This window comes from Jatropha curcas, chromosome 2, assembly GCF_041381405.1.
Source record: "Jatropha curcas cultivar XTBG-Jc1 chromosome 2, XTBG_Jcur_1.0, whole genome shotgun sequence".
Classification (NCBI taxonomy): domain Eukaryota; kingdom Viridiplantae; phylum Streptophyta; class Magnoliopsida; order Malpighiales; family Euphorbiaceae; genus Jatropha; species Jatropha curcas.
This window is the reverse complement of record NC_143152.1, coordinates 6,763,599-6,784,044: the sequence shown is the minus strand read 5'-3', so window position 1 is coordinate 6,784,044 and position 20,446 is coordinate 6,763,599. Positions and strand designations below refer to the sequence as shown.

The window sequence follows — 20,446 nt, the reverse complement described above, 5'->3', positions numbered from 1 at the left end:
TTCATTCTATTGATAATGTATATAAATTTATATTTTACTATAATTTTGATAGTATCTCCCTATATATGAAAATACGAGATAATTATTATCTTGGCCTTATATTTTATTGTGATTAACTACTTTATCCCTATATTTTCAAAAATAGATAATTCTATTTCTAATGTTTGATTTTTTTTCACCTAATGTATCCTCTCGTCTATTGTAAAATGTACTATTTGTCCTTGTCAATTTAAAAATATACTACTTTATCCCTAAAAATAAAAGATAAAATAGTTAATTTTGACTAATATGCGGAAAAAATAGTAGTTATCCTCAAGTTGTTTAAAAAAAGTATGAAAAATAGACGGAAGGATAATATGGTTGGAAAAAACCAAACAAAAGGAATAAAATCATCTATTTTTGGAAATATAGAGATAAAGTAGTTAATTATAGCAAAATATGGGGATAAGATAGTATTTATCCAAATATATATGTCAAAAATATAACTATATGATTTTATTCATTCACGTATGGTTAGGTACTTTTTTGTAAAGAGCATAATGTTCCTATAACATTAAACTTTGATGACTTCTAGGGTTTGTAATTGAAAATTACAATTTAACATAATTGAAAATTAGGGTTTGTAAGCTTCCCTTTGTCCACTAGTCTCTTGATGCTTCAACACTCATCAATCTCCTTTTCTACTCATCCATCTTATCCTTTATTAATTTACTAAATATACACATAATTCAACACTATCATCCGTAGTCACATAGTAATTATGAAATTCACTTGAGTAATGTTAAAATCATACCTCGATCAAATGTTAATATAAAGTTGCTTCACTAGTTACAATCATACCTCCTTCCTTTTAAGTAATCCATCTACTGCCACTAACATAAAACTGAGCCTTCCATTGTGTTAAAAATCCCACATTAACTAAATATTAAATCCACAAAGGGTATATAAGAGTGGCAAGCTAGCTACCTAATTGGTTAGTACTAACCTTTTAATATTGTTTGGCCCAAGCCCAAATAAGCCCATATCACATATTTTCACCTCATGGTTTCTAACTCTTATTCAATTCACGCCTACCCTTTCAAGTTCTAATATGATATCAGAGCAAGTCCAGGTCAGTTAAGTTATTCCTCAATTTACCGGTGTTTTCGCTGTATCCTAGCAACGAAGCCCATTCAATTTCAAAGGGAGTGTTAAAAAATCCCACATTGATTAAAAGGGGGCATATAAGGGTGATAAGTTAGCTACCTAATTGGTTAGTACTAATTTTTTAGCATTGGTTAGCTCAAACTCAAGTACGCCCACACATTTTCACCTTATGGGTCTTAACTCTTACCCGATTCATCTCTACCCTTTAAACTTCTAACACACTAAGTCAACATCACAAGGTCTCTCTTTGTTTTTGTATTGCAAAATTTTGATTGAAGTAATTTGGGTTAAATGAATATTTAGAAGGTAGGAAAGTATGAGAAGGTACAATAAATGCTAAGAAAACCAAATTGGAGTATCAAAGTCTCTCTTTTCATCTCCTCTCAGTGGAATTGAAATTTTGATGATTAGTGAGGAAGAAACATGAGGTTTGTTATTATATCATAGTAGAGCTTCAATGAGCCCTACATCTTAATTATACTAAACTATACTTAATCATATAGTATCTCAAACAACCAATACAGAACTTCTAACATTTAAACTTGTAACTAACTAAACTCTCATTAAATTTGCATCTAAGCCCACGTCTCTTATCTTACAAGAAGATATATATAAACTCTTATTCATATTTACATAGGTAACCAAGTAAATTTTTACCCTGTTTGCACTTAACTTCATATTACATGGACATTGCATCTTTTGACTCTACCCAACACTATTAAAATCTCCACTAAAATATACTTATACACACATTTATGTATCTACACTCATACTTAAGGAATTTTAAATAAGGGTTACTGTAAAGTTGGCTCACAACATGCCAAAGTCATTTTACTCGACATACAACAGCTCGTCTGTCACGATCCATTCCAATGAGTGGGACTAAAAATTAGATTTTGGGTAAATGTAAGTTCCTTGAATCCCATAGTAAACATAACTAACATCTTTTGCAGTTCCTACACTCAAATCATCTAAGACCCAATCCTAATTCACTATCATGTATTCACAATATAGTCTTAACAATTATACACATAATCAAATTAGATTTAACAGAATATCCATACATTAATAAACATAACCAACCAAGAGATTGCATACCTTCTTCAAATCCTACTTACTCAAATATAATTATCATTTTAAGGTAATTGTAGAAGTTCTAAGTTGAAAATAATATTAATTCAATATATTCAAAAAGTTACAATAATCTAAGAAAACTAAATATTACATGCATAAAGATATATGTAACACCCTTACTCGAACAATGGATGAACCGTCGGGTTCATGGGTACTCCATGCAAGAGTCGCTGCACACGATACTAAAAGCACTATGCCTAATCCAATAATTAAAAACCTTCAATCATAAATATACTATTTTAAATATGCAAAATTCTAAACTTAAGTTCCTATGGAAAATTATAAGAGTTTTTCACTTAAATTATTGACATTTTGAATTTTAAAACCTACTATACTTCTATGAAACTCAAATCTTACACCCCAAATGCTATTTAAATAATACAACTCATACTTCTCATATCACTCTAACATTCATCATTAATCCATTCAGGGCAAAGCTAGATTGAGAACTTGAGGAGGCCAAAATAAAATTTTCAAAAGTTAGGGGATCAAAATGAAGAAAAATTTTTTTTTGTACTGAATTATAAAATAAAATTAGAAAAATTCTAGAGTTTGGGGCCTCCAACTCCCCCGCAATCCCCCCTCTCTTCGCCCTTGAATCCGTTTATCATATACTGATTTCTATTTAAGCATTCCCTATTAAAATCCTTTATACATATAAAGCTATGCAACCATAATAAACTTCTTTTACGAATAATAATTACTTTTACATGCTCCATAAATACTTGTACATGCCATAAATAAGTCCGTACTACATATAAAAAAATGCGATATTATATTTCAAAATAGATTGGTAACTCTGAACTTGGCATAGATCATAGTCCTTTTTTTAATATAGCTATTCACTAGTACCTTATATGAGAAAACACAACAAGTTAAGTTATAGGCTTGGTGGGCACATAAAACTCAAGCAAACACATAAATACATAGTCAAATAGCATATACTCAATTCTCATCATAAAACATCAAGCAATATTCATATCGTCATTAAAGCAAGCATCGAAAGCATGGTGTTTGGATATCCACATTTATTTACCAAATCCATATACAAATAGTATCAATCATATATATGATCAAATAATAATGATTCAAGTATATAAACTTAACACCTTTAACACGTATACAATATATATATATACATAAAAACGTATTAATAATCACTTACAACCATAAATTCTTAAGAGGTTCACTATATCGAAGGGACACCAAGTACCAAAAACTGGCTCAAAAGCCATACAACAACAGTAACAATAATGGTATGTTACGGCTCGTCAGCCGAATTCGGTAGTATGCTAAGCACTATGATATCTCAATATATCCCAAAAATCTTGTATGATGACAATACTGCTAGATAGTATACTATGCATGTCACGCCCTTCTATACTCGACTCTCATTAAACTTATAAAGGCAACATTATATTTTCTTAAAAGTTCATATCACCATTTTCCATATAGCATAGACATATAACAATGGGTTTATGCGAATCCTTTATGCATACATAATTATCATTTTGGATTTGTTATCCATTCTATTATTAGCATCATATACTATAATTGGTTTGATATCATTCACATTTCTACAATCATGATGATTCATAATATAGTCTTAGTTCATACATTTACTATTCAACTCATGCAAAAGGTAATTTTGAGCATTATAGGTTACCATATTTTATATTCTTTTTCCTAGTACATATGATTCAATAATTTATGTAGATCATTATAAGAAAGTACTTACCTTTATCAAGACATAACATGATTCTTTCGGCCAAAATTTCAAAAAATCTACAAAGACACATAATCTCAGGTTTATGCTTTCATTATATAAAGATTCCACTTCCACATATCTAAATCATGTACTCAATTCATTTGATGGCACTAGCATACATGCATAACACTTTACTAAACATGTTTATTCATGAAGTCAATTACATGCCAAGTTATAAGTATTCTCAAAGGCATATGTAGATACTAAACAAGAGTTATATCCTAAGTTCAAGACTATTCCAAAGGATCATTAAACATGAAGTATCAAGTTTATTTCAAAATCGTGTAAAAAAACTCATTTAGGTTTTAAAGAAACCCTTTGTGAAACCACACCTCTTAAAGCAATAATTCAGTATTTAAAAACACTATTGAGGTTTCAAATTCACATAATTAGTTAAAAGAAAAAGTTTTGTAGGATGTTAAAGTCTTTTCAAGAGGTTTTAGTAAGAATTTCACTAAGGATTCATTAGATATAATAGCAAAGAAGTGAGATTCAAATACAAGCAAAATCATGCATTTTCGATTAAAATAGAGTGTTCCACAGGCAATGCACTACTGTGTGACTCTGGATTCTCCAAATCAAAATCAACACACAATGCAGAGGGTTGTACAGGCAATTGTATGGTCGTGCAACTTTGGATACTTCTTTAAGTGTTCCTTCATCTTTTTAATCACCAAGCACTCTAACAAACCAAACCATCACAAATTCATGAAAAAAATTATCAAATCCTAGTTTCTAACACTTATAGAACACATGAAAATTGTAAAACTCAAAGGGAATATATATTCTAACCTTAATTGCTCAAATACCCAATAACAAGAAGCTTTAATCAAGTCCTTAATTCCTTTCTTTTTCCTTTCTTTAAACTTTCTCCTTTATCTACCAATTAAAAATCAATCATAAATCAATATACACCAGTAAAATGTAACACAATCCATATAAGTCCATGACTTTCACGTGATTCCATTTTTCTTAATTGACTAGATATGAGTGTTAATCCATGAGTTTCATCTATTTAATGTTGGGTTTCACAAAATAAATTAAGTTTAAGCTGAAAGTTTGGATAAAAAAAGAAGAAACTGGAGTGGTAGAGAAACCATAGGAGTTTGGCTCATTGTAGGAGATGAGGATGGGGAGACTCAAATCTATATGTTTCATTTCTTTCTCTTTCGACTAGGTGGCTAGATTAGAAATTAACTTTTGATCCAAATGTTATAATCATCTCACTAAAAATTATCTTTATTTACACTTAGACTCTCAAATATTTTAATTAACTCTAGAAATTAACTTCTAGCTATTTATGTTATTTCATATCTCTACACCGATACTTAAAACAATGTATTATACATCTTTTTCAATAATTTCATCTAAGTTCATAACCCGATTAGCAACACAGGTTTTTAACTATCTAAATCAACTTATATTATTATCAAATCTAACATACATACATAAATAAATAGCACTACCCATGGATCAAAATTATCAGCCACTCTCCTCAGAACCACTATTCATAACTCGAGAATGCCATTAGTACTGATCCAGAATTTTGGATGTTACAATATAAGCTCTACGAGAAGATATGGAAGAAAGGCAACACGACAATAATAGAAGTAGAAGATATGAAACTTAAAAAAGAATGAGACAGGGTGAGTGCCTCCGCTTAGTTAATAGCAATAAATAACATAAATAATATCACACAATAACATAAATGAATCCCTATAACTGCAATTAGGCACACTGTCATTCATACAATATCAATCATCTACACATCATAAGTAATATATAGCAAATAACATACAATCATATTAAGTGGAGACTGATCAATAAAATCACTCATCTAATATACGAGACAATAATCTCCACAATTTGGCTAAATGTATTATACCATTTCCATTTATATATATACATGTGCAAATTGGCACTGATCTCTACCTGGCTAATAAGCAATTCTCTTATACAACTAACTCTCTCATTCCCATACCCAAGTGATTCCATATTGTCCCAACTCCATAGACATATCAAATCATCAAATACACAATCACAGCTCATTATGCAGTGTCAATCCATATCCAGTCATAGAAGTTAATATCACTTATGTATCACATTTCAATAGATAATTAGAGAAACTAAGAAGTCAAAACATTCAATTTCGAGATCAAAAGCTCAATAAAAGATTATATGTTGAAGTCAATGGCATCACTACTACCCGTATTACTATTTTTTTTTTCATTCAAAATGTTTAAAGAAGCAAAATAGTATTAATAATGGAATTGTTTCTTATATAAAAATTTATGCATAAAAGCGAATGTTTTAAGATATTTGTTTCAATTAAAGATTTAATTTTTTTTTTTCTATTTGATTGTTTTATTTTTTTTAATTCATTTTTTGCAAAGGGAAAAGTAAAGTGAAAAAGAAGGAGGAGGAGGAAGAGTAAAGGCGAACCAGAAATTGAGGAAGAAAAGTCGTAAATCACCAACATGTCTTAAAAAAAAAATACTTCGATTTCCATTAGGTCATCCATTTTAGCTTTCCATTGAATCTTGGTTTGGAATTTGGTCAGAATCATTATTTTCAAGCGACAGTTTTAAGAATAAGAACGTGTTGTAGCCTTATGTTGATGCACTATCCGTGTAATTAACCAGTGCTTTAATAAGATTATTCACAAGTCTCATTAATTCGCATTAAATAATCAAATATCTTTTTTCAATCTATTTAAGCTTATCGCTAACTACTATTTCAGAATTTTCTTTTATGCATTGAAGAAACTTTGTTTTTCAACTTCTCAATAGGATAATATAAATGAACTTATATTCGATTAAGCTCGTTTAGACGAATAATTTAATTTAATAATGGAATATCCATTTGATGGTAAAAAGTTCAAAATCTGAATACTAAATAAAAAGGTAGAGAATGAGACACACTAATTAATTCTATGTATAATACACACTAATTGAAAGAAAGAAGAAAATCTATTTTGCCTGAAAATAGGCTGTAAAAAAGTAATGGGGCATAGAAAATTATAAGACAAGTAAAGATAAATCAGAACAACAAATAGAGAAGCTCTTAAAACTTTCCCTCAAATTAATTAATATTAAATTTAAAATAAAAATGAAATAAAAAAATGAAAATATATAAAATGATATAAAATATATATAGAAATAGAAATATATATAAATAGAAAAATCTATAATATAGAAAAATATTATAACCTAATGAACTTATTATTGTTAATTTCTATCATTACTTTTCCAAAATAGCACAAACAATCTTTGTTTATGTACTTGTGTATCTTCTTCCTCTACAAGCAAAATCAAATTCAATATAAAAAAATTTTCACAAAAGAAAAACAAGACAAGGGTTTCTTTCCTCTTTCTTTCTATTAATTAGGTTTTTTTTTTTTTTTTTTTTTTCTTGGCCATGGTTACATCAAAGTTTATTGCATTCTTTGCTTTTCTTTTTGTGTTAAACAACAATGGCAGTGAAGGATCTCACCAGATTTACACTGAGTATCAGAATCTGCGTGCAGCAAAGGTCAACCAAACCCATAGAACTGGCTATCACTTTCAGCCTCCTAGCAACTGGATCAATGGTAAGTGAACCCTCCTTCTCTAGATAACATTTTATTATATATTTTTATAATATTTTTTTGGTTCTGCTTTGATTAATTGCTAGTTGGTTTACTTCCTCTCTTTTTGTTTTTATTCGCGATTTCAATATATTTTTTTTTAATTTAAAATTTTGATTCTCTTTGTTGTTTCCTCCCTTTTTTTTTTTTTTTTTAAATTATAATTTGTTAATGTTAGCGATAAACCTAATTTTCATTAGTAGCCACCTTTATTTTGTGGCACCGTTATTTTAGTTTAATCTCAGTAAGTCAATAACCAATAATAGCATTTTGGGTTTGGCATTTTGAATTTTTTTTTTCAAGTTTAATTTTGATGACAGACAGATAGAAAATGACTATTTTCTAAGCTTCAATATGTCAATTGGATGAATTTTGAATTTGTTTTATTTGGATTTCTATTTGGATTTGCCTTCTTTTGAGGGTTTTCTTTCTTTCTACTAGTATTATTTTAGGGATTCAAAGCTTTTTAATGGATTTCGCCTTTTTAGATTTATTATACGAATATTAATGATTGTTATCCAACCGTAAATGATAGGATGTCCGGCTTGACCGGAAGTCCAAACTACTCGGTTTGACAAAAGATTTGATTTTTAATGCATAGTTGAAGATTGTTAATGTTTTTTCTTTTCTTTTTCTTTTGCCTTTTCTTTAATTGAAAGTCAATTTAACTAGGATCCATAGTTTGATTTTGTTTCTTTTTCATAGATTATTTTGAAAAAGGACAGTACGAGGAGTAATTTCTCATTAAGAGTTTAATGATTAAGATTTTGATATCTTATTGTCTTGAAAAATATGAAGCTTTCTCCCTTTAAAAGTGTGGTTGGTGAGATTTTCTAGGAATCAAAACCAAATATAGCTATTAAAGAAAAAAAAAAATAAAAGTGAAACGAAAAGAAAAAAAAAAAAAATAGAACTCAAAAACAGAATGAAATGGAAATGTATTATTGTATTAAAAATGTTATTTTAAATAATTAAATAAAATATATTAATTATACTAAAATTAAATTCTAACTGTAATATAAAGTTAAATTATTTAAATATGAAATAAAAAAAAATCTTTAATAAATTACACATAAAAAACTATATTTTACATTTCGTTTTCAATTTTCAAGTAACTTCAAAAAAGTTTCACTGTCCTCTCCACTTTCATCAATAGTAGCCCAAAATCCTTGAAACTTTTTTTCTCTCTGCTCCACACCTCCTCCTCCTTTTCGATTGATGGATCACCTGTGTCATTTTTCTTAGTCTCCTCTACAATACTCGTTCGAAGGGTTTGCTTCATTGGTACCGCTTCTCTCTCTCTCTCTCTCTCTCTCTCTCTCCCCTACTTAAATAATTGCTGACAATATACAATCTTCATAAAGTTCGATAAGCTCCGCAGGAATTCGCTTAAAAGTTTCAAAACCCATACATCCACCTTATGGCTCTAATTCGTTTTTTACTGTTTGCTTCATATTTCCCTGTTTTCAAGCATTTGCTTTGCAGCAGACCCCTCAGTCTCTCATGAACTGAGACTCTCTTATATAATTGCCTCTCCTCTAGGTATTCCTCAACAAGTTCTATTTTCACTCTCCTTTTCTTCGTGGCCTTTATTTTGGTCTTTTTTGGTTCTATTAAATTGCCTGTTTTGAATCTACTAAAATGCTAGTAAGATGACCTAAGATAGCTTGGTCTATTAATTAAAGCGTGCTAGCTAGATCTCATCCTGATAATTACATGATTGAGTTCTTGGAGCCGAGATCTTAGAAAGGGCTTTAAATATAATCGTTTCCGGTTCGAAAGGGATTAATCTCTCGTCTAACTGAACGGAGATGAGAGGACACCCTTGGTAAAACTAAAAATAAAAAATGCTAGTAAGATGCATTTCATATATGGATTTATTTCTTAGAATGCATTTCTACGTAATATCTTGTTAATGATGAGTTGGATCTTTTAAAATTTTTAGGTTCAAAACCATATGAGTACTACGTTAATAATGAAGCAGACTTTAGTTTCTGAAGTTACTTTCGCATTTTTGACTGTTGCATGAAGAGAGAGATCGATCAGAGAGGAGGAGAAGGGGTGGATGGGAGAAAAAATGGGTTTGAGGGATTTTTTAGGGCTACTTTCAATGAAAGGGAGAGGTTAAGGAATGGAGTTAGGTTAAAAGTTGACAATTGGGGATGCTTGGGAAATGAAAGTTGATTTACGGTACAGTCAAAATAAGTAGCATAGCTTAAGTATTTTTTAACTTTTTAGCCTATATATATTACATAAAAGGTAAACTTTTTAAATCGAAACCTAACTAAAATTGAAATAGTTAAAATCAAAATTAAACACATGGTGTATAATTTTCATTTTCAGACCATAATTAAAATTGTATGCTTAAAATTTTGTTTTGATTTTTTATTTTTTTCAATTAAAACCAGTGATTTCCGTTTCGAATCAGAGATTTCAATTTGAAACCATAATTAAAAAAAAAAGAATTTGAAATTAAAGACAACTAAAGAAATTTTAATTTATTTATTTTTTTTACTATATTAAATTATAAGATTTCTTCGACTAATTCTTTAATCTTTTTCAATACCAATTATTATTATTATTATTATTATTATTGCTACTCTGGGGCGGATTTACAATGGGGATTGGCTTTTTACAGTTTAATTTATGGGTTTTTATGTTTTAGTGTATATAATTATGTTAGTTTATATTTATTCCATTAAATTTTTAACTTTTGCACCCATTAAATTATTACTTTCATATATTAGCCTTACTAATTAGATTTTATGGATCCATCCCTGCTACTACTCATGCTACAAAACTAAAAAATGAAAGAAAAAACTAAAAACGTTGTCTAATTTTCATTCTTAAATGATAACTGAAATCTAACCGACAATTTCAAAACTATTTTAAAATCATCTATCAGTAATTTGATTTTGATTTCACCATTCTTTAGAATTGGAACTTGGAATTTCGAAATCATATTAATGTCTAGTTATATAAAGCCATGTCAAAACACTAAAATTCTTATGTAGTTACGTTAGCACATGACAAGATTCTAACTTCATCTCTAATTTGAATTATATTACAATTCAATTGAGTTATACCGACACCTTAAAACGTTGAGATACCTATATTGTACTCATATCAGACACCGATACTTCTTGAACAATCTCAGACACGTTTGAGACTTTAAAGACATCTTTGAGACATTTTATATTCTAACACTTTAAAGACACCTTTGAGACATTTTGAGAATATTTATTGGACATTTTAGAGATACATTTAAAAATTATAAAAAACTTTTAGATAAATTCATTAATAAAAATTTTAAATTGTTGTCTTAAATATATGTTTGATATTTATTAATACTTAAAATACAAAATTAACATATATATAAAGTTGTGAAAACTCTATCTTATAATTTACAATTTATATTTTGTTACATATTTATTATTATCAAATTGCAGGAACTAATTCACAATATTAATTTGAAATTTGAAATTCACAAGGCTTTTATAAAAAAAAAAATGATAATATTATGTTGAATAAACTAAAATGTGGAATATCGACAGAGATTAATTTGATATTTTTTTAAATATGTTGGAATTTTTGAAATGGTCAATTTTTCTCTAAACAAGTCAGAAATGTTATGATTTTCAATAGTGATGTTAATTTTGAAAATTTAACTAATAATGTGAAAATAAAAAATATAATTGTTTTTTATTTTATGTTTATGAATTATTATAAATGATCATTTGCTTGTTTGAACTATTAATAAATTATACTTATTTACTGCAAAGTATTCTAACCGTTTCATTGTCCTAATATTTTAAAAATTATCGTATATCGTGTTTGTGTCGTGTCATGTCCCACTAGAAGTGTAGAGGTAAGCATAAGTCTACAATCACCAAAAGTCGACCCAAACTAATCAGTCCAGTTTGAATCGAGTTGGTATTTTAGTCGTTAGGTTTTGATTTAGTTTTCAATAAGAGCTAAGTAAAAAGTTTTGTTCGGATATCATTTGATATGGTAACTACTCAAACTAACCGAATCGAATCGTACCGTATAATAAAAATCTAAATGAATCAGTTCGATTGGAGATCAGTTTCAATTTCCGATTCAATTTCAATTATTAATTTTACTTTCTACATACTTATTTTGGTCTTTATCTTTTCTAATAGTGATGTTTAACATGCTTTCATATTTTACATGTTGAATGCGGAAGAATCACTAACTTTTAATTTTTGCTTTTTGGTCCTTCTCATTCATTGGATGCACAAATTTAAACTACTATAGATCCAAATGGTATGTCTTTTGCCTCTATATTTCCATTTTTATTGTTCTTATACCACACAATTAGTTTTCATTTCACTCATTCAATTTGTGTTATTGATAATATGAGCAGCGCCAATGTACTACAAAGGGCTATACCATTTTTTCTACCAATACAATCCCAAAGGTGCAGTTTGGGGCAACATAGTTTGGGCTCATTCTGTCTCAAAGGATTTGATCAATTGGAAAGCCCTTGAGCCTGCAGTTTCCCCTTCTAAATGGTTTGATGAAAAGGGATGCTGGTCTGGCTCAGCCACAATCCTTCAAAACAGTAGACCTGTAATCCTCTATACCGGTGTGGATTCAAAAGAACGTGAATATCAGGACTATGCTGTACCCAAAAATTTATCCGATCCATATCTTCGCAAGTGGGAAAAGCCTGATGATGGCAATCCAGCCATTATTCCTGATAAGGACGTGAACGCTAGTGCGTTTCGTGACCCGACCACCGGTTGGTTTGTTGATGGGAAGTGGAGGATATTGGTAGGGAGTAGGAACTATGAAACTGGCATTGCATATTTATATAAGAGCAAGGATTTTAAGAAATGGACTAAGGCTAAAGAACCACTTCATTCAGTAAAAAACGCAGGTATGTGGGAATGCCCGGATTTTTTTCCCGTATCGACGTCCGGTCAAAATGGTTTGGACACTTCAGTTATTGGGAAAAATGTGAAACATGTATTTAAGGTTAGCTTGGATTCAAAGAGATATGATTATTACACCGTTGGTACTTATAACAAGGAAAAGGATAAGTATATTCCTGATAAAGGTTCAGTTGATGGTTGGCGTGGACTTAGATTTGATTATGGAAATTTCTATGCCTCTAAGACTTTCTTTGACCCAAGCAAGAATAGGAGGATTCTGTGGGGTTGGGCTAATGAGTCTGATACTCCTTCTGATGATAAGGAAAAAGGATGGGCAGGAATTCAGGTATCTATTTTATAGATTATTTTGGTAATTAATACTTCTACAGTCAAATTTTTTTAAAAAAAAATATTATGTTCTTGCATTGTTTTAGGCCATTCCAAGGAAGTTATGGCTAGATCCTAGTGGAAAACAAGTTGTGCAATGGCCTGTTGAAGAATTGACGAAATTGAGAAGGAAAAATGTTGAAGTTAGAAATCAGAACCTAAAGAAAGGAGAACATATTGAAGTTAAAGGCATCACTGCTGCCCAGGTTATTATTTTATTTTGTTGTCTAATTAAATTCTATCTTGTATTGTTCAATATTTAAAATTATATAATTAAACATAAATATTTAATTGTTTGATTATTGACAGGCTGATGTAGATGTAACCTTCTCATTTTCAAGCTTAGATAAAGCTGAACCATTTAACCCTAAATGGGCTAATGTTCTTGCACAAGATGTTTGTGCCCAAAAAGGATCCAAAAAACAAGGTGGTCTTGGACCATTTGGGCTATTAACATTAGCTTCAGAAAAACTCGAAGAATTTACTCCTGTTTTCTTCAGAATATTCAAAGCCAAAAACAAACATGTAGTTCTCCTTTGCTCTGATGCAAGAAGGTTTGTTATCTCTCTCTCTCTCTCCGTTTTTGTTTTTGACTCCAATTATATATATATATATATATATATATATATATATATGTTAAGTAAGAACAAGGTGGTCTTGAACCATTTAGGTTATTGACATTAGATTCAGAAAAAATTGAACAATTTCCTCATCTATATCATGTTATGAATGTTATGTATCAATTTTGACTATTGTAGTTTTGCTCTTCTTTATTTGAACAGCTCTTCCTTGCGAAATGGAATGTACAAGCCATCTTTTGCTGGATTTGTTGATGTGGATCTAGCACATAAAAAGCTTTCACTTAGAAGTTTGATTGATCATTCAGTAGTAGAAAGTTTTGGAGCTGGAGGCAAAACAGTGATAACATCTAGAGTTTATCCTAAAATTGCTATCAATGAGAAAGCTCACTTGTTTGTGTTCAACAATGGAACTGAGAAGGTTGTAGTGGAGAAGCTCACTGCTTGGAGCATGAGCAGGCCTGAAATGAATTCACCAATAGAAGCTACTGAGGGGGATTTAACTAAAGAAAGCAAGATCAATGTTTAGTTTGGGTTTTTACCCAATTACAAGTTGGGGATATATAAAATATTACTAATAATCAGTGCATTGCTAAAATAATTAATATTAATGTTTCAGTTTTATTTAAATAATAACTAATAATTAATATATTGATAAATAACTATTTATAACTCTTATAGATTTGGTGGTCATAATTACAATTTCATCTCTTTTGTTTGTCAGTTTTAACACGGGAAACAACATGCCTCTCTGACCAAAAAGTGTCATTTGATCCAATTGAAAATCTTGCAGGGATTGATCAAAATCACCCATGGTGGAAAGAAGAAATTCAATCTCTCTTCCTCCCTGAAAAGTGGCGTTCAAGGAAGAAGAAGAAACTAAAATTTCAAATAATATAAGCTGAAAAAAAACTTGTCTAGATTGGATTTATGACTCAACTTATAAATCAAATAAATGAAACTAAAGATTTTTTAAAAAGTATTCCGACTTTATCCTTTTTTTTTTAGTGTATGATCAGAAATATTATCGTTTTAATAAAAATCTTTAATTTCATTTATTTGGTCCATAAGTAGAGTTATGGACTTGGTTTAGATAAGTTTTTTCTAGCCAGTCGTGTCAAATCCAATAAATGTACATAAACTACTATCTTCCGCAAATCAAACACTAACGCCTTATTTGGCAGCAACATTTGAAGAAGTGTTTCGTGTCTTGATAGGATTGAAACACTATTTTAATTAATTATAGCGTTCGGTAATAAAATTAGTGTTTAAGAAATGTTTTTATGAAATGTTATTAACGTTTAGCGTTTTATAATTTCTTTATGACACTTATATCAATTACTTATCTTTATCTTGTTCTTTGTTTTCATACTTTTTTTGTCATTTTATATTAAACAGCTAACCAAACAATTATTTATGCCGATTCTAAATCGCTATATAGTCGTTAATTGCTAACAGCTAGTATTTAACAGTCAACTCATAGTAGAACAGCTGATAGCTATTAAAACCTCATAGTAGAACAGGTGATAGCTATTAAAACAGTTAACAGTTACTAAAACAGCTAAATTTGCCAGAATAGACCCTGGAACCAGCTTATTTCTAGTTACAAAATACTCATCCTTCATACTTTTAAACTAATCTAACATACCCTAATTTCACATTTAGTATTAATACAACTTTTGGACGCAATAAACAATAAGGATGTCAACAAAAGTGCAATTCTACCAATAATGGATGAGTGGTTTGAAAGTTAGAATTTAAAAGAATTATAAGCACTTTCCTTTTTAATTCTTTAGAGGAATTGTTTAAAAAATGTAGACAGTAGGTGTCAAGTTTTTGTCTCCAAAATGGGAATTAGTGGAGAGCCTATTAACCCATTGTCTCATTTTATTAATTTGTGTATTAATTAGTGGAGAGCCTGGACACAATGGCGGACCCAGAAAAAATAATTAAAGGGGTGAAAATTTTTTATTCAAAATTTAGAGGGTGAGATAACGAAAAAATAACTATTTTATAGATAAAAGGTAAGATTTTTTTATATTTTATAAAACAAATATCAAAAAAATTAAAACTAAGGGGACGGTCGTCATTGCTGGCCAACTCTAATTCAGTGGTTGCCTATGAGTGAAGAAAAAAATAAAGTGAAAGACTGTCTTAAAGTTATGTCTATGTTCAAACCATTTCCAAGTATGAGGTGGAATCCACTCTCCATTAACTTAATATGTTTGATTTGTTTATACTTCGGTTTAGTTTAATGAGGGAGATTCCTACTATAGTTGTTCCGAACAAGAGAGAGAGAGAGAGAGTTTTGTCGAGGAAAATGGACATGCGAAATATATGGCTTGTTAAATGTTTGGCATAGATGGAAGAAAAATGAAAGTGTGTGTGTGTACATATATATATATATATATATATATATATATATATATATATATATATATATATATATATATATATATATATATATATATATAATCTTATATCTTAGTTTTATTAATTAACTATGGTTGATACTTAAATAAGCTCGTAATTTCAGAAATAATTTAAATAAATATTACCTTTGTTGCACTGCAAAAATTGCTTAAGCTAATTATTTAACAATTACAAGAATTATTAATCAATCTACTCAAAGTTACTATTTTATCAATTCTTTAAACAATTTTTAGCTGTTTAATAGAGATATCAAAGGATAAGAGTAAAATTGGAAAAAAATAGTTAATTATTTATGAATTTTAAAAATGATAAATGAATTGAAAATAAAAATATATCATCAAATAAAATTAAACATAGCTTTGAACATCACCTAATAGATCATTAAATGAAATTACATAAATTATTATCTTAAATATCATGAATTATTTATTACCGTGTGGAAATACTTTTGAAAGAGAAGTTCTTCAAGCCAAGTAATCTTAATTTTGGACTTCTGTGGCACTCATGAGTCGTCCCTTTATTCTTTAGGCAAAATTGGCAGCTACAGTGGGCCAGAAAAAAGAAATCCCAATGATTAAACTTAAAGTCTAAAATTAAAATAAAAAGTTCCTTATATATATATTTTTTAATTATTTAAGATTTTCAATTATAAAAATAAAAAATAAAAAGAGTAGTTGTTTTGATTGTCTTGATGTATAGGACAACCTATACACAGGATGTGGACTAAAAATTTCTCTTAACTTAAACTGGTTTGATTACACGTTGGCACGGCTTTGTTTTAAATTAGAATTGAATGGAACTATATTGGTATAAATTAGAATTAAATCATAATTAATAGTTTTTGATTTCAAATTGGAATCGAAACCTGTGATTGTGATTTAGTTTGGATTTTTCATTTTCAAGAATTAAAACCAGCAGTTATTTAAAAATAAAAAAAATCGTGAAATTAAAGACTATAAAATAAATTCTGAATTTACTTTTTATTTTTATTATTTATTTCTTTAAATAAATTTTCAGACTTTTCATTAAATTATTTGATTTCAGTTTCAGAGCGAAATTAAATAGAAAGTATCGGTTTTGGAACTATCAAAATAAAAATCCCATAAAAAAATGATTTGGTTCCAACTTTTTCCTGCATTGTAGTTGGCACCAACAATTTCAAAACTAAAACTGTCAAATTCGGAAATGTGGTCATGTCTAGATATGTTCATGGTGTGGTTTGGTTCAATTTAGAGCTTTGCACAAACTAAACTAGAATGATGGTTTATCAAAATTTCAAATTAAATCAAACCATGAAGTATATGCAACCGAGTCAAATCTATAAATACAGTTTGATTCGATTCAGTTCAGTTTGACGGTTTAACAACAGTTTAAAAGAGAAAGAAAATTAAATCTCTGAATGTAAAAAACTAAAGTGTAAGAGACAAAATTGAAAGAGTAATACATTTGAAGATAAAATTATGAAAAATACAAAAATATACTATCTAATATAAAAATAAAAATAATATCAAAAATAAATATAAAAATATTATACTGTTCAAATATGCTACAAACAATAATATTAGCAAGAATCTCTAAATTTTTGTTATTATCATTTATTAGATATTCCTTAATATTTGAACATGGTCCTCTAATATCTACCAATACTTTGACTTGGTTTCTTAATTTATACTAAAAATAAATAAAAAGAAAGAGAGAGAAATAAACTTCAATTAATTTTTACATCAAATTAGAATAAATGAATTATGTTTAATCATTTTGTGATTCAAGACTTCTTGCAACTCAATTATATTATAATTTCTCTTTAAATTAATTTTCTGTACAAACAAATGTAAGTAAATTGTGGTTTTAAAGTTTAAGATTAAATACAATTAATATAATTAAATATTTCAGCATATGATGATAAAAAAAATAGTTCGAATATTGTTTATTTATGAATATTTATATTCCAATTTTTGGTTTGATTTAATTTGACAATATCAGCTCTCAAACTATTACTAAATCAATATTGTGATTTTAATATATTCAAACCAATCAATTTTTAAACACAGTATGATTTTGATTTGATTTAAATTAGTTTGATTCGGTTTCAGCAATTTGGGATGGTTTATGAATAACTCTAGTGATGTATCTTGGCTTTTGATTTTTCTTCTGCTTTCTTACTTTTAGAGGAATAATTCGTCTTCATTGGTGTAGACATTCCACCCACCTAGTTCCAAATACCTTTAAGGGAAAAAACAAAATGGTCGTTACAGTTTTATAAATTTGAATATGACTTACCTAATACCCATCATTTAATATTTTATTCTCACTAATTTTTAATTTCTCCTTCTAGTCAAAGCTACTAGCCATCAATGTTGACTGTAACTCTATAAGAATTTTCCAAACGTACAATGGATAATTCCATCACCTATACGCTTTTTCTCAAATAGAACAATCAAATCGTCCAAAATCTTAAACCAAAAGAACTAAAAATGTCGAATTTCAGCGACAACAACCGATTAGAAGAATTAAAAAGATTCGACGAATCAAAGAAAGGTGTAAAGGGCCTATCAGATTCAGGCATCACTTCCATTCCCAGAATTTTCATTCACTCAAAAGAAACACTAACCGATCTAAGCCCATCTCTGAAATCTATTTCTATACCAATTATCGATTTATCAAAAATCAACACCGATGACAATCACCGCCTCCAAATCATAGCCCAGGTAAAAGAAGCAGCAAGCAACTGGGGTTTCTTTCAAGTGATAAACCACGGCATCTCTCAACCAATTCTTGATTCCACGTTAAAAGCCATAAAATCTTTTCATGAACAACCACATGAAGTGAAATCCAAGTATTATAAACGGCAAGAAGCAAGTGGTGTAATGTTTGCAAGTAATAATGATTTATATCGAGCAGAGGCAGCTAGCTGGCATGACTCGTTGAGTGTTTGGATGGGTCCCGTTCCGGTCAACCCCGATGAGATACCGGAAATATGTAGAAAAGAGGTGATAGAATGGGATGTGTGTGCAAAAAAAGTAGGTGAAGCTGTTATGGAGTTGTTAAGTGAAGGATTAGGGCTAGAGAAAGGGAAGTTTAAGGAGTTGAGTTTTAGTGAAAGCAGGGCTTTAGTAGGGCATTGCTATCCGTACTGTCCGCAACCCGATTTGACGGTGGGGATCACCGCGCATACAGATCCCGGGGTGGTGACGGTGTTGTTACAGGATGAGATTGGTGGGTTACAGGTGAAGTACGGTGATGGATGGGTGGACGTGAAGCCTGTGCATGGTGCGTTGATTATTAATGTTGGGGACTTTCTTCAGGTAATTAACATAAATATACATATACCAGTGTTACATAATTTCTTGGATATACTTGGATAAGAATATTTTAATTTTGCAATGCTTTTCCATTTGGGTTTGAATGACCCGTGATATTCATTTTATTATTATACAAAAGAATTATTTAAAAATTTAAAAAAACTAAGGATTAATGGATTACATAAGAAAGTGTTATAATCACTTGGTAGATAATTGATAACAGCTTTTCTTTTGGTATTTTGATAAGTCAAAATTTTATTTCTATTAATTGTAGTATTTCAGTAACATAACTTTTATAATAATTTTTTAATCAAGTTAAACTCTATTTCTATTAACTGTAGTGTTCAGTAAAATAAGTTAATAATGCGTAACATATCTTTAGCATAAAATTTTTAGTAGTTCACTAATAATTATTTAATAATTAATGAATTTGGTTGCAGATAGTGTCGAACGGGAAGTACAAGAGCGTGCAGCATCGAGTGTTGGCCAATTCATGCAAGGAACCAAGAACTTCAGTTGTAGAATTTTTCAATCTAAGCAATTGGAAAGGAAATGGTTACTTTGGCCCTTTACCGGAGCTGTTATCGCCCGAGAAACCGGCTATTTATCGGGATTTCACCAAGCAAGAATTTTTGGAAAATTTTTATAATAAAGGCTTGGATAGCAAGTCTTTGGTGGATAAAGTCAAAATACAAAATTAATTACCAAAGTTCTTCTTCTTTTTTCATGGTATCAGACCTTGATTTTCAGTCAATTTCATCAAATAGTTGATTTTCGTTTATTCAACCATTTGCTGATTAATTACTACAATTAATAATAATAATAATAAAGATTTTTTTTTTACAAAGAAGGGTAGTAAGCTCTTAAGTAATAATACGAGGCTAAAGTTCTTCAATTCTATCTATATTTAAAAGTAATCTCACTTTAGGATTAGGAGTCTGAATAATACATAATCCCGAAAGAACAGCCTCAAAGGCTAAACAGTGATGTTTGTCTTTCATTTTTCCTCTTTTTCTTTTTAGAAGAAGGCGACTTTTTAATTGTATTATTCTGCCTTTATTTATCTCCGTTTTGTTTCTGAAAAGTAACATGTCCAAAAAATATTTTCAATTTTTGAATGTTTGGGAAAATTCATCAACATAAAATACTTTTCTAGTTAAAAGACAACTAAGTCA

At 29.3% G+C, this 20,446-nt stretch overlaps 2 protein-coding genes across 2 annotated transcripts; both read left to right on the top strand.

Annotated features, from left to right (window-relative positions):
- The first annotated feature begins 7,457 nt into the window (after positions 1–7,457).
- On the top strand, positions 7,458–14,125 carry LOC149498153 (beta-fructofuranosidase, insoluble isoenzyme 1-like). Its single transcript, XM_089718085.1, has 6 exons — positions 7,458–7,637; positions 11,952–11,960; positions 12,061–12,917; positions 13,006–13,164; positions 13,268–13,512; positions 13,741–14,125. The coding sequence occupies exons 1-6, from the start codon at positions 7,466–7,468 to the stop codon at positions 14,063–14,065; spliced, it is 1,767 nt and encodes a 588-aa protein (XP_089574211.1). The 5' UTR covers positions 7,458–7,465; the 3' UTR covers positions 14,066–14,125.
- A 4,138-nt stretch (positions 14,126–18,263) lies between these two features.
- On the top strand, positions 18,264–19,998 carry LOC149498152 (1-aminocyclopropane-1-carboxylate oxidase homolog 11-like). The gene is made up of 2 exons (XM_089717575.1): positions 18,264–19,274; positions 19,712–19,998. Exons 1-2 carry the CDS (start codon positions 18,444–18,446, stop codon positions 19,970–19,972), a joined length of 1,092 nt encoding a protein of 363 aa, XP_089573701.1. The 5' UTR covers positions 18,264–18,443; the 3' UTR covers positions 19,973–19,998.
- The last annotated feature ends 448 nt before the right edge of the window (positions 19,999–20,446 follow it).

Excerpts from the sequence above, each read along its gene's own strand:
- LOC149498152 (XM_089717575.1), top strand. The coding sequence starts at position 18,444 with ATGTCGAATTTCAGCGACAACAACCGATTAGAAGAATTAAAAAGATTC. Across the intron at positions 19,275-19,711 it reads ATGTTGGGGACTTTCTTCAG|ATAGTGTCGAACGGGAAGTA; the intron begins GTAATTAACATA and ends ATTTGGTTGCAG.
- LOC149498153 (XM_089718085.1), top strand. The coding sequence starts at position 7,466 with ATGGTTACATCAAAGTTTATTGCATTCTTTGCTTTTCTTTTTGTGTTA. Across the intron at positions 13,165-13,267 it reads AAGGCATCACTGCTGCCCAG|GCTGATGTAGATGTAACCTT; the intron begins GTTATTATTTTA and ends GATTATTGACAG. Across the intron at positions 13,513-13,740 it reads CTTTGCTCTGATGCAAGAAG|CTCTTCCTTGCGAAATGGAA; the intron begins GTTTGTTATCTC and ends TTATTTGAACAG.